The sequence below is a fragment of the Scleropages formosus genome, chromosome 16 (genome assembly GCF_900964775.1).
Source record: "Scleropages formosus chromosome 16, fSclFor1.1, whole genome shotgun sequence".
NCBI lineage: Eukaryota > Metazoa > Chordata > Actinopteri > Osteoglossiformes > Osteoglossidae > Scleropages > Scleropages formosus.
In genome coordinates, this window is record NC_041821.1 from 9,451,679 (window position 1) to 9,466,310 (window position 14,632).

The 14,632-nt window shown below is 44.0% G+C and overlaps 1 protein-coding gene across 4 annotated transcripts in view; it reads left to right on the forward strand.

The window, feature by feature from the left end:
- Positions 1–14,632, forward strand: part of ldb2a (LIM domain binding 2a) — a 58,394-nt gene that overhangs the window by 22,168 nt on the left and 21,594 nt on the right. For all 4 annotated transcript variants that reach the window (XM_029259158.1, XM_029259155.1, XM_029259159.1 and 1 more), the window contains exon 3: positions 13,265–13,437. In XM_029259158.1, the coding sequence (XP_029114991.1) occupies positions 13,265–13,437 (173 nt within the window). The remainder of the gene's footprint in view (positions 1–13,264; positions 13,438–14,632) is intronic.

Consider the following 14,632-nt stretch of genomic DNA (forward strand, 5'->3'; position numbering starts at 1 on the left):
TTTATGATACTTTTCAGACAAATTTGACTGTTGTAATATGCAGTTTCCACAATGATCAATGTGGCTGTAAATTAAAAAAAAATGTGGCAAGACAAAACAGAGGTTATATGTATATAGGAGTGCGTAATATGAAGCACGGAAGCAGCGGACAGGTGGAGCAGACAGTCTGTCTGTGGGGATCAAGGCAGACGGTGTATAAATACTGGCAGCAGAAGAGAGTAACCACTGATTAATATTTACTGTTGGGTAGTTATGAGTATGTGCTGACAGACTGAGTTGCACTAAGTGGTAAAGCCTCGAAGGTGAACAAAACATGTTTATTTCCCCCCAAAGTGCCCCATTGTGTCCTGCAGGGATGCGAGAAAGCCACGGGCTGCATTTCGGCGACCGCGGCGCTCGCTCGGCCTCGGAGGAGGAGGCAGACGCGGGGAAAGCGGAGCGGGGGGTTTGGCGCCAAGCGATTCCGGGGCGCCCGGCAAACAGGAACTGAGGAGGTGATTGACAGGCCCGGCTGAGACGCGGCCGCGTGGCGCAGGAGCGCGGCTCCGCCAGGAACCCGCGCTGACTGACAGCTGACTGACAGCGGCACGCGTGGAGCCGCCGTGACGGGCGCAGAGCGAGGGGAGGGTGGCGGTCGGGTGCGAGGAGGTTCTGGAGAGACCGTGACAGAAGGACAATGGGGAGACACGGATAGATGGACGAATCGAGCGTGGCTGCGTGGGCTGTGGCTGACACTTCGGCGGCACTGCTGGGTTGGGCCGAGTGGCTCTTTTTGGCATCCGGGCCATGAGGGCAGCTTCAGGGAGGGGAGCAGAGGCAGGAAATGGAAAGTCTGGAAATACGCAGCAGTTTTTGTTTTGTATCAGCCGCCCGCGATCTTCCTGCTTTCTCACCACTTTCTGTATCCCGTGGAAAACGAACCCCGTTTCCCTTGCAGTTCTAGAAACAATAGGCTGTAGAAATAGCCTTCTTCTGCCCCTGGATTTAACTACCTTCATGGCGTTTCTCAGGCTTTCTGCTTGACCCCTACACGCCCTGTCTATGCACATCACTCGGTGTGTGCGTGTGTGTGAGCGCGAGCAGGGGAGAGAGCGAGAAGCATAAGTACCGCTGTCTGATGAACTTGTAGAATCATACGGGACTGATTAAGAACACATTTTCAGAAACAGAAATATTACCCAACAAATTAAACTGACATAAAACATCCTCACATCATCGAGTCACTGAATATCCAGAATATTCATGGCTGGCAACCTGCTGAATGCTAATTTTCAGCCTGGAGTTAGGAGACGCAATGATGTCCTGTGTGTGGGAGAGCGTCTCATCTTTGCCTTCCTGCATCACAGCTCAATTGTTAAGAATTATGTTCGGCGCATTCGGAAGTTTATGTAAAGCCCGATGAAACGTTATGCTTAGACGTATGAAGCAGGCCGAGTGTTTTCCACGTCGCCACTGCATGCAGGTTCGAAGACCACAGCGTCCAGAGTGGGAAGTGGAGTGGCTGTCGGCATATTGCATATTGCAGCGCTCTACCACAGGTTTCAAAATCTCTCCACGGAGGCAGAGATCATCCCCAAAGACTTCGAGAGCAGTGTGGAGAAACCTTTCGGAAACGAATACAGTCGAAGCAGGAATTCCATCACGTTTGGCACAATGCCTCCCGCACCCTGCAATTTCCAGGATATATGACACCAACTTGCGAGCAGGATACGGGTTTCTGAAAATTAAATTAACGTCTGCATTTCTTAATAACAAAAGAATCTTGTAAAGTTGCCCCTTATTGTCAGCAAAAGGTGCCTTCTAGCATTTGTAACCTGATTAGTAATTTTGGAAATAGCCTCTGCGCAAACTGCTTCTCTGTTATTAACCACTTATTACTTAATTACCTTGAAAATGTGCCCAAGATGTTAATTCCAGAAAGAAGAAAAGAATAGTACCCACAATTTCCAAAAAAAAAAAATATATATATATATTTTTTTTTTTTTTTCCAGCAGTATTCAGTGGTAAATGTCAAAAAGGAGAAGAAATCTCTGTCCCTTGCTCTTACGCTCCAGAGATTCTCTGATTTATTCCATTCATGTGAACGTCAACATTTCGGTCCTGACAGGATCATCATCACAACAAAGCGGTGCGGCTCGGACCTGTTGAATAATGCACTCGCGTTTTCTCAAGTGCCAGTTCATTGCGAAACGCAGCGGTGTTTCCGTTAATAAACGCACCTCATTACTGCATTTCTTCAGTTTATAATAAAGAGCCATATGCAGCACTTCAAGACAGATCCCTACAGCAGACCCCCTGCGTAGTTCTCCACATTAAAAGCTCTCAGCAGTAATAGCTGTGCTCTCGTACATCCGTCCTGTATGACGCCTCTGTGTGAGGATTAGTGGTAAAATCTGCCCCATTTCATGTAGGTATGATCCTGCCACAGCCGGTATTTAAAGAAATTGTGTGGAAATATCAATCAACATGTCAATTAATTATTAGTAACTCATTAATGCTAAAGAAGAACTTTGTGATTTGAGGAGATATATTTGTAAAACCCTATTTATCTTTTTTTTTTTTTTTTTTTAACTGCCAGGACTTTTTCATAGGACAGGGTAAATTTGGCAGTGCAGTATTGTGGCACACAGCGTAGCGCTCTGGGTTCAGATGAGGCGAAGAAGGATGCGTACCCAGCATTCATTTCGAACATTTATTGGAACACCAGCTCACAGGGAAATAATACTCTCCTTTTCCTCTAAGACCACCTGTTCAGCACCCCTTGCTTTTTCTCCCTTTTCCTGGCAAACAGTCACCCCAATACATTCCCTGTAAGTCCCCCCAGTGGTTGAACACTTATTTACATTTTCCCATAATCCAACTATTTACAATAGACCCGTTTCCCGCCCAAACTCTCGGTAATGCGGGTCATTACAGTATTATCTCTGAGAGTTTCTATGGTCTCCACGGTCCCTGTGATCAAAATGAACTCTCTTCAAAGCTGATTAAACTCTCTTAGAGCTGATGTAACTGCACACACCTGATTTTTGAAATAGACGTTTTAATAGACAAACATAGTGCTACTCAGCTTCCATTTCCATTTTCTGTGACCCACGTGGACTTGAATCGACTGTCCCTGTGTGCTCAGGGCTGGGGGTCAATGTACAGGGTCACGAAAGGGATTTTTCACATTTATCTGCCATTGGCTTGGTGTTTAAGACAGAGGAATGCCACCTGTATACCGTGATCATTAGGTTCGGATGAATTGAGAGTCAAAGGGGAGTCATAAAATGTCTGTTTAGCGAGTGGGCCCACGGGACTCACTTAACGCTCCTGTTGTTGTCTCAGCGTGGCTTTTCCCCGCTTTGATTGAGCGCCACTTGCGTACGGCTCCTGGCGCCACAAAATCGATGGTAATGACAGAGCCGTTTGCTCATTGTTGCCTCAGACGATCTTTAATCACAGCGAGCAGCTAATGCCGGCGCGGCCGTGACGCCACACTCGCTTGCTCCCGCCTGCCCGCGTGCCCTGTTTGCCACGGGGGCAGGCGGGGATTAGCCCTTAGAGTCTTTTTCAAAGGTCTGGCGCCAAAGCAGGTTCATATCTCTCCAAGTGCCCCTTCCTGCTCTTCCGTGTAGGAGAGTCAAGTGGAAATATGTTGGAAATAAGAGGGAGCAGCATGTTTAAATGTTAGCAGGCGGTGTGCTTAGAACCCAAATTGCAGGACACAGGTCTCGATATTAACGGTTGTCTGGGACAGGTAAATTGCTTAAATTTTCATAATCGGGTAGATACAGCAGAATCGCTCTGATTGCTGTTTGATGGACTGGTGGGCAATAAATTAAGGTGAAATATTAAGACAAAGACGACCACCATCTTAGTAAAGAAACCGTGTGCTGTCACTAATTGCATCATCTGCATTTTTGTCTCAGCGTTGCTTCTGAGGTAGAAGCCACCGATATTTGTTGAAAACAAAGCAAAAAAGTCCCAATATTTTGCTATTTTGGGTGATTTCTTTATGTTGGAGCATTTTTGAAAGTATGCTTTCTTTGATGTGATACTGTGATTGCTTCACTCTGAATACCATTTTCAAGGATATTTTAAATTCAGGCATTTAATTTCTCCAGTCTTTCTCATATATTCCAAAATTGGACAGGTGGGAAATTTGAGATTTGAAACGTCCTATGGACAATCAAACACACAAAAAAATGTGAAGCCCCACAGTAATATTTTTCATTCTTAATAAGGAGAAAAATAGAAATTAAAAGCAGAAACTAAAGCAACTCATTGTTTTTTTTTTACCCAAGTCAGGAAAGTGAAAAGATTTGTCACCAGTGGGAATGGAATCGTCTGCTGGGGTCTTGAGATGGAGATAAGACCTCTAGCAATGGTGGGACCCTTGACCTCCGTGGAGAGGTGGGCTGTGGTTGGGAATTCAGGCTTGTACCACTATGCTCTTGAGGAGCAAAGATTGGATGACAGTGACCCCTTCTGCATTGAGTCATTGACTGCTCAACTAGTAACCACTGCAGTCATGTAGGACAGCAGAGCCAACCCAAATACAAGTCTTTTTTTAACAGTATAATTTAATAGCTTAAATATATTAACATAATTAATTTAATTTTTTTGTTACAAATTACAAATATTAATGCACAGATGAGTTTTGAATTGAAGAATGTGTTGAATGTTGCTTTGTCCTACATCTCCCTTGTGCGAAATGTTTCCCATGCGTATGGCTTGTCTGAGCCGTGTGAGAACAACACTGAGACAAGAGAAACTCGGAGGTAAATTGCAAAGAAGTGCGTTTCCCTTTGATTCCAGTAAAACAGTCAGAATAAACTGCAGTCCGAATGTATAATGCAGCCTCATACGGAAAGAGGAATAAATCAAGATAATGAAGGTCAAGTCACAAGTTTTAGGAAAACTTCCCCGTGAAGTCGAGTCTAAAAGTGAATATGTAAAAAAATCAGAGGAAGTTCTAGGACTTCAGTCTGACTGAAAGTGTTTTGTAGTGGAAATTTCTTCCAGCGTGACTTTCCCTGTCACTGAGCTTGAAACTTATGTGACTCCCATATAATGTTTTAAAATTTTAATTGATAAAAGTTTCTCCTTCCTGACAAAGAACCCCCAGATGCACTCTAATTAATGCAGATTTTCATTCTAATTAAAGTTAATTTAACTGTGCACTCCGCCTTGGTCATGGTGGTTTGAGTATGATATATTTTGTCCAGGCTATAGCTTCTGTAACTCATATTCAGATTATCATTTTGCATCCATTTCTTAAAAAAACAACAACTGTAGACTGTATGAATTTTAACCTGACGATATTTTCGAAAGGAATTAACACGTTTCATTCAAAGCAAAATAACAGATGTGAAGAAAATTGTTTACCATATATAAAATTTTACTGGCTGGAGTGTGCAACTGAAAGTGACATAAACTGTGTGTTAAAATTGTACGCTACAGCTAAAAAAGATAGGGAGAATTAATTTTTCATGTGGGTGATCAATTTTTTATGTTCTGGGGTTTGAGCAATAGTTTCGTGTGTATTTTTTCCTTAACCCGTCGTTTCCTGAGTAGTTTTGTTGACGCTACCAGCAGTTAAACCAGCTCCACTCGGTCCTGCTAGATAATTACTGCCAAAAATGCTTGCCCGCTGCTTTATGAAATATCTGCAATTTACAGCAATTAGTTCCACTACAATTAAAAACCATTACGGGAGCGGCTCCCGAACGGGTTATTGTTCTTTGTGCTTTTAACTGCACACATTTAGAGAGCATGGGGTGTTATCTGGCTTCTCTCCATTAGCTCCTGAGCCACTGAGATGGCGTGATGGATCTCGGCGGCACAGAGGCCTACTACTCAAACCACCAGGCATCGGAGCTGTCACCAGCATAACGTTCGGCTTACATTTACGTTGTCTATATTCATTTAGCGGAAGCTTTTCTCCAAAGCGATGCGCAGTGATTATTAACTAGTATTTAGCTGACACCTTTATCCAAGGTGACTTACAGTGTTATGTACCCTGCTGTTTTTACATCTCGCATGTTGTGATGCATCATTGGCGAACTCCTTACAATTATTTAGCCAGCTGTACAGCGGGTAGCATATTGGTTAAAGGCCCCACCTTGCACTTGAAAGAGCCAGATTCAAATACCACCACCTGCTGCAGGACCCGTGAGCAAGGTACTTACCTAGAATTCCTCCACCAGAAGTTACCCTGTTGTATAAATGTGTAAATCATTATAACTGTCTTACTGCTGTAAGTTACTTGGAGAAAAGCGTCAGCTAAATAACCGCAGACACCAACGTACCGCACGTACTAGGGACAGTTTAGAGTCACCAGTTTATGTGAAACGCATGTTTGGACTGTGGGAGGAAACGAACACAAACATGGGAAGGACATGCAGTCTCCACTCAGGCTGAACCAAAGCTGAACCCACAGCCTAAAGGAGCTGTGAGGCACCAGCGCTACACACCGTGCCGCTAGCCTGAAGCGCTGCTCTTCTTTGTTTCAAGCAGTAGTGTGGCACACATGTTGGAACAGGAACTATATTCATGCCATTATTCACTTCGTGTTCTGGTTTTATAGAACATTTTTAGAAATCCTCCAACATTAGATGGCTGTTTGGGGCCTGTGTTGCACGTGGGACCGGCGGAGCGCTTCTTTATGCAGCGCCACCATTGCGAGCCCATAACTCCGCGAGCAGTGGGAAGTCTTTAGGAGGATGCGGCGAGGAGCGAGCGCGAGTCAAGTGTTGGTTGAGGCTCTGAGTGAGTAAGCCTCCCTGGAGGGATAATTACCGTCAGACGGCGCGGGCTCCTTATTGTCCAAACGCCGCTCGCTGTGTGAGCCACGGCGCGAATGAAAAATCTCGCATTGCGAGCGCCGCGCTCTCTTCAGTCAAAATAATAAAGAGAGAGACGGCGAAGTCTCTTTACCTCTCAGGACGCTACGGCGCAGGGTTGACATCTCACTGCTGGCAGCAACAGAATTTTAATAATGTGCAATATAAGCTATATTTAAAAGCAATTTATGGACTGTTGGTTCTTTAATGGCCAAGCATTTTGGACTTCCTTTTTCTTCCCTCACAGGTGATGGGTAGAAATGTATTGTTTTAGGGAGCTCATCAAAAATCAATTGAAGATGAGGTGTTGTGTGACCCAGGCATACCATTAGATTAGGTAGCATTCACCATGTCTCATGTGAGTTTGTAGTAAAATTCATTTACTGTCCAACCACTGAGAGCAGGAATGAAATGTTATCCACTTTCAGGAACAACCTTTGCAGCTGTTTTGTTTGGGAAATATAGAAATATGTAATATTTTAAAACTGACACATACTGGAGATGCCACATTTCTGCATTTTACCCTGCTCCGGTTCTTAATTTCAGCACGTGACGGACGCCGTTCCTGATTTTTGCAAGCTTAAGTATGGCATTTAAGTGAGATGACATTGGGGACTAATTTTTATGCATGGAAATTTAAAAAGTCATAAAAGTTCAATCAGCAGGATTGAAAAAAGTAATTAAAACAAGTATAAAAAATGCCATGGTAATCCTTTTACTTGGATTTCATCACATAACATTAACATAGGATTACATCACTTAACATAACTAAGCGACAAATTTAGTTATAAATGCTGCTTTTGATTGCTCCAAGCTTCTGTATGTTGGAAATAAAGTGTTGTCAGTCATTAAGACTGTAAGTATTTTTGTCTGAACAAAGGATCACCCTCAGTTGCAGGAATTCTTGGCTCTTGTTTTGTCCCCGATCGCGATGCAGACGATTCCAAGCGCTCACTGGATTTGAGGGCCGTGTTTTCATGGATGGCTGGGCAAAAGGGTGCCATGGAGCCTCGAACAACTGTTAAAGCGGGATTATGAGAAGAGCATTACTGCGGCTCGACAAGTTCCTCCCCTCTCAAAGCCACAACTTGGCTCCCAGCGAGTTTCAACACTGACATGCGTGACTTTCGTCTGTAAAGAATAGGGTTCCCTGAATCTGGGTCCATCCGTGGAGGTCCCCAACTTGAACGGAGCTTGGTGATTCCGGGTCCCCCATCGAGTCATTTCCATACCATGATCTCCTCTACATCAACTGCCAGCCGAGCACCGCAGTTTCTGTAGAATCAGCCATTAAACGACTGCTCACTTCTCCGGCTGTGTTTTCCGCTCCATACATGAAATTTACATTTATTCATTTATTCATTACATTTATTCCGCTCCATACATAAAATTTACATTTATTCATTGAACAGATGCTTTTGTCCAGAGTGACTTACAATGTTAAGTTTTTTACAGTTATTTACCCATTTATACAGCTGGGTAATTTTTCTGGAGAAATGCAGGGTAAGTTCCTTGCTTGAAGCTGCTACAGCTGGAGGTGGGATTCAAACCTGTAACTTTTGGGTCCAAACATACCAACTCTATCTACCACACTACCAGCTGGCCCATATGCATCCACATCATGCACTCTATGTCACACATTTTGAGAGTGTTTTTCTCAGTAGAACCCCAACACATGTCCAGCCTTGCTTATTGTAAGGCGGAGCATCCGCACCAAATTTACCATGATTCCTTTAGGTTATGCCAAACAGCCGTATGAGTGCACAGTGTCCCTCTTGGTAGACAAGGAGGTGTCCGGTTATTATCATCGAAGGACAAAGCAATCATTTAATTTCCTCTCTTCCGCTCACCCACCTGCCGGTCTCCTAATGCACTTTCCTCCCCAGTATGGACAACCTAAATGGTAGTATTATGAGTCCCAATTATTTCTCAAATGGCTGTGGTGTTACTAAAAATGGTATCTCTTTCAAAGCAGCAAAATGGCCTTGTTCAATGTGTCCAAATACTTTGATTAGCAGAAAATGCCCTTGTCAGTGTCATCTTGTTTTGTCTGGTTCCTACCATTTGTGAAAAGGGATCGACACGAGAAAAATAAAATGCTTCTTGTCTTCGTGGTTTAGAGTGTGAAACATAGCAGCGCGCTGTGCCAAACTCAGTTTAATTTTCCATAATTTTCAAAAAAACATTTTTTAAAAGAGTAAGTGGTTTATACTCAAAACGAAACTGAAACTGTTTTAGAAATGACAATGTAAAAATTTCAGCTTGACTGAAATATTTCAAGTAATTTCCAAACTACTAATAGATGATACAACAAAGGTCAATGCATTTTTTTTTAAAAGGTACAAAGAACAATAACCCTGAGACAGAATTGGGAGGAATCATCATATTTTTTGCAGCAGTGTTTCATTAACATAATCAGTAGTTTTTCTCTCTGTCTGATGGACATTTGGTGATACGAAAAAACTACGTGACTTACATTTACTCATTTAGCTGACGCTTTTCTCCGAAGCAACTCACAGTGTTAATCTACTTACAATTGTTTACCAATTTATACAGCTGGGTAATTTTACTGGAGCAATTTTAGGGTAAGTACCTTGCTCAAGGGTACTACAGCTGCTTGGGTCCAAAGGCAGCAGCTCTAACCACTATGCTACCAGCGACCCTGTTTATTTGTCCCATTTATGATTTGCAAGTTTATAACTACATAACAAAAATATTTTGTTAAAATATGTTAGAATTTAAGTAAAATATTTAACAAGATTGGTGCCATGTCAAAATGATTTTAAAAAAATCACGTATATGATACATTTGAATGACTAGTCCAGCCGTGTGAGGCAGAATGAATGCGTGAATGAATGAAACTTTATTAATACCAGAAAGAAGTTCTCTTTGGTTGCAGCGGCATGCAATAATCAACATAGTAATGCACAAATATACATACAGACATACGTACATTGAAGAAACGGAGATAACTATTTAATATGACATTTTTCAAAGCAAGCACATTCACCAAGTACCGCGGTGGTTATTAGTTCTGCTGAAGTCGTCGTTAGACTTTTCAAAGTGTCCTTCTTGCACATCATTTTGGAGGGAAGGTGCCAGGTGCCGAGGCTGCATTGTGGTGGCGCCCTCTGGGTCTGAAAGGTGTAACTGTCACCTCCTCTGCCTTGGCTCCTGTGTAAGAAGTGGGAGAGTAACCAGGGGCAACCAGGCCCTTCTCAGCACCAGCTCGCCAGGGTCGCCTACGCCTGGCATGGTCCTGTCCTCCACTAGTCACCCACAGTGGGGATTCTGGGTCACCGGTCCTGTGGGAACTCCCCCTCCTCCCAGCTGTACTGCCTGCTTACCGAAGCATAGAGAAACTGATTTTGGAATTGCTTTAATTCCGTCAAAGCTTCTCCAAAATCGGCCGAGATACTCTCAGCGCGTTCGATGCTGTAATTTGGAGAGTCCTTTGCCCAACAGAGCTCTGTGCGAGTTCTTTGTGTTTATTTCGCTGTTGTTCAGGTCCGGAGAGAGCAGCCTGGCCATACTAGTCTGCCTCCGTCTATTTTTATTGAATGAAAAGTGAAGGATATCTGATGCTGCCTGAAATTTTTTATTCTCTCCAAGCTACATCGAAATGTGAGGTCTTTTCGTAGGATGATGGAATTTCAGAAGTTTCCATCTGTACGAGAGTGACCCGTCTTCCTTTATGAATCTCATTGCTCCCTTGTGTTATTGTGCGGTGCTGTCGCCATATGTGTGTGTATGAGTGTGCATGTGTACATTGGCTTTTCTTCATTGCTGTGTGTGTGTGTGTGTGTGTGTGTGTGTGTGTGTGTGTGTGTGTGGAGGTGCTTTTTTGTAGTCTGCGTACAATATGCATGCGCTTGAACATGTGTGCAGGTGTGTGTCTCAGCCTTTGTGAGTGGGTGTGTGCACATCTGACTGGTTGGCACATGTGTGAGTATCTGTGTGAGTATGTGTCAGTGTCCTATTGTGCAAAAGTATGTTTCAGTGAGAGAGTGTGTGTGTATTTGAGAGTATGTTTGTATTTTTGTGTGTGCACAGGTCCAGGCCTCTCAGTTTTTGCACAGCGCTTTTGCATATTTGCTCCAGGTGTCCTATCAGGGGCGCTTTGCACACTCCCACCCCCCCCGGCAACCTCCTCTCCTGCATCCTCTCCCTCCACCGCCTCCAGGCAGCCGCCTCCACTCCGGGCCCCATTTCGTCCCGCTGGCTCGAGCCGCTGGCAGCCGTCCTATGGACGCTGGGGGAACAATTCCACAAAGTGGCATAGATTAATGTGACTAATTAACATCATGTTAATTATTTGTAAATTGCGTGTTTGGATACACATTACTTGAGAGGCATGTGTTGTGCAGGATGTTTACCGAAACAAGTGATTGCTAATCCCATCTCTCGAGTGCTCCTCTCTGAAGTCGAGCCAGCCGGCAAGGACCCACTTTAAACAGACAAAAGACGGTGGGGCAAAGGATGGAGGCACTTGTGAGCACGACAGACGAAAGTCGTTGCCGCAGTAAATTAAGTCGCGTTTTATGAGACGCTCTGGTGTCAGATTGGCTTTTACCTGTAATTCTGCCTTCAACTGACGACGCCACTTATTAGTACTAATTAGAGTGGAATCCATGCAAGTTAAACGTATTGACCGCGGGGCACGTCTGACCACGTTTATGGGGCACGTGGAAAGAAGACCTCCGGTTCTCTAAGGCTGACTTTGGAGGCTCCGTTCACTGCAGTGTGGCGGTATCTCGGCCCGCACCGCTTCAGCGTGCTGCCCGTAGGCAATGCGGACCGCCTCTCAAACAGCCCTCGGCTCCGACAGGTCCGTTTCTCTCCTGCCCCGTCCTCGCAGCTGCAGTGCCTGCCGGCTGAGGGCCGTTTGTTCCCCCCCGAATGCTCGGGGGACATTTCCGTCCCCGCATCCATAGCCAGCTGTGGCTCCCTCCCCCCAGCGGTGCCAGCAGCTGGGTTGTGAGCTTACGTTTTATTGGGTCATGCCTGAGTAGCGGAACTCCAAACACGTCGCTCACAATTACTTTCCCTTCCCGATTTGAGTATTCTGAGGAAACCGCAGATTCTCCGGTGTTTTCCGAGGGAGATTTTTATTATTATTTTCATTTTAGCACGGTTCTTTAACTGATACCCCTGCGGTAACTTCTCGACTTAATGCCTCCCAAAGGACAGTGAATGTAAGCTGGTGTCTCTACTCCAAGCCTGGGAAAGCAATGGTGGAACGACACGGTTAGCTGTACAGGCCATACAGGATTATCGTGATCATTTGCCTGAAGTGTGTGGGACAAATGTCGACGACAGAGAGTCTTTATTTGCAGTGAACGCTCCAGTGGAAGAGCGCTGCAGAAGGGAGCTTTGGTAATGCTCGCCCAGTTTAGCTACTCTGAAAAATCGGGATTTTACAAGCTGCTGCCTCAGCTAGTGGCATTTCTGATTGCAGAAATTCCAGGATTTAGCTAAAAAAAGGCTAACGCTAGTCAGAGGAAGGTGTATTCTCGGCTTCTCGAAAGAAGAGGGTCCCATGCAACAATTGTTCCAGTGCACAAGGACAGACAGATGTTCGTTCAGGAGTGTAGTACCACACACTGGGTAGTCATTTTGATCCCATTACTCTCGTTGCTGGGTTGAGACCCGCAGGCCTTGGTGAAATGGGTTGACCGTGACCTCTGCAGTTAGATATTTTTGTCAGTCAGTGCACAGTCGGTCAGACTCTTGACCACAGAAGCCACTGCTTCTTAATTTGTAATGTGGAAGAGGGACATTCATAGATCTTTGGAATCGCAAAAAACTTCTGGATATTTCCATGAAGCACTTTTAAGCCAACTGTGCCAGAAGTCAGGCAGGAGTAGAAGCTCCTCTGGTCCTGGCTGCTTCTATTTCTGTTTCTTCTGTTTTCTCCTATTTCTGTCTTTGTGATGATTATTGGTCAAGGCAGGGAGGGGATGTGAATCATACTTGCTGAAAATTGTCATTTCCATCTGCCTTCTTCTGATTGTTGTTCAACAACATAAAAATGGTTGTTGCACTGTGAGTTTTGAGGCAGAAGGTAGCATACTGGTTAGGAGTTAAAGGACCCGGGTTCTCCGCTCTTGGATAAGGCACTTACCTAGAATTGCTCCCGTAAAAATCAGCCAGCTGAATTAATGGGTGAGTAATTGAAAGTAGCTTAGTAGACAAACCTATTGTTGTAAATCACCTTGGAGAATAACATCCGCTACATGAATACATGTAAATGTTTTGTCCTGAAACTGATTTTAACATCCTCCTGATAACATGGATGTGCACATTAATACCTGGCTTTTGTTAATACCCATTTCATGCTGGTTTCAGGTGATTCTTTGTTCGAAATACCGACAAGCTTCTGTGCTGTTTTAGCTCTAGGCAGCCTTTGGTTTAATCCTGTTTTTTGTTTTCTCTAGCTATTGGGAGAACCCTCATCCCTCGATACTTCAGCACCGTGTTTGAGGGTGGCGTCACGGACCTGTATTACATCCTCAAGCACTCCAAGGAGTCCTTCCACAACTCATCCATCACCGTGGACTGTGATCAATGCACCATGGTCACTCAGCACGGAAAGCCAATGTTTACAAAGGTAAAGGTCCCGCCTCATGCCGAATCGCTTACCGAGGGTAATGCATTTCTCGGAGCGAGTGGGGAAAGTGTGCGGTCAGGGGGTTCGAGAAATGAAACCCTAAACCGTAGGCAAACTCATTGTAGAAAGACAGTAACATTACCAGTTTTGTTAAAGATGTTGAGGGGTTCTTTTGGTGTCACCGTATTGGGTAAACACATGATAATGAGTTGTTATGTGGCAATTTGATCTGAAACTCTCCATATTCAAGCCTTCCTGAGTTTTGTATATTTTTTAGGATACATTGTTTATTTTTCTATTTAACAGTGCTTTCCTTTGATATGTAAAATGGGCATTCCTCTTTGCTTCATTATAATTCATGATTTATTTGATTTACAGTGATCCCGAAGGATTTCTCTGTGATTTCCACAAAACAGAGTTTTGTTTATTTAAAAAAAAATGCAACATATAAAAGTATGCTCTAATGTCAGGATTTTTTTTATGAAAGATAGTACAGTTTTTTATTTTGTTATTGCAGAGAGAGGGTATATGAATTAACAGGCTTGCTGTGCACTTAATTTTACAGAACTGTGAATGGTTAGGGTTAAATATTTAAAATAATAAATTATCTCTTGTCGATTAGTTTCTGTTAACTTAAATAAAAAGGAGACTGTCTGTATTCCAAAGTTAAGCATAAGTAATCCCTCATACGTTGCAAAATATGTAGCATGTCCGTGACTCATTTATTGGGCCAAATTGGTGAAAATTTGGATTAATTAGCCAAACCTTGCACCCGCACAGTGCAGTCATTTTTAGAAGTAAATTTATCCGCAGAATCCAGGAACTGGGGCATGACTGGGGTGGAACGGGCCATCTACATTGGACTCGGAGTATTCACAACATGGGAATGAAGTGACAAACTCGATACTGCAGCGGTAATTGAGCCTGCAGGTTTTCCATTACACAGAATGGAGAAGAATGATGTTCGGGAAAGCAAGTTGGGAGGGCGCTGTGGGGACACGCAAGCCTCCAACTCCTCCAAGGGGGATGCTGCTGCATCAGTCCTTCAGTGGTGGGGCTGAAGGCCCCAGTGTGGTCCAGGGTAGAGCACTTCCTAATTTACTGCCAATTATCAAAGTAAAACCCCGTACATTCTGAAAAAATGCAAACTTATGCGTCTTCTTTCTGAGTTCAGTATTCAGCCCACAGTCACTGG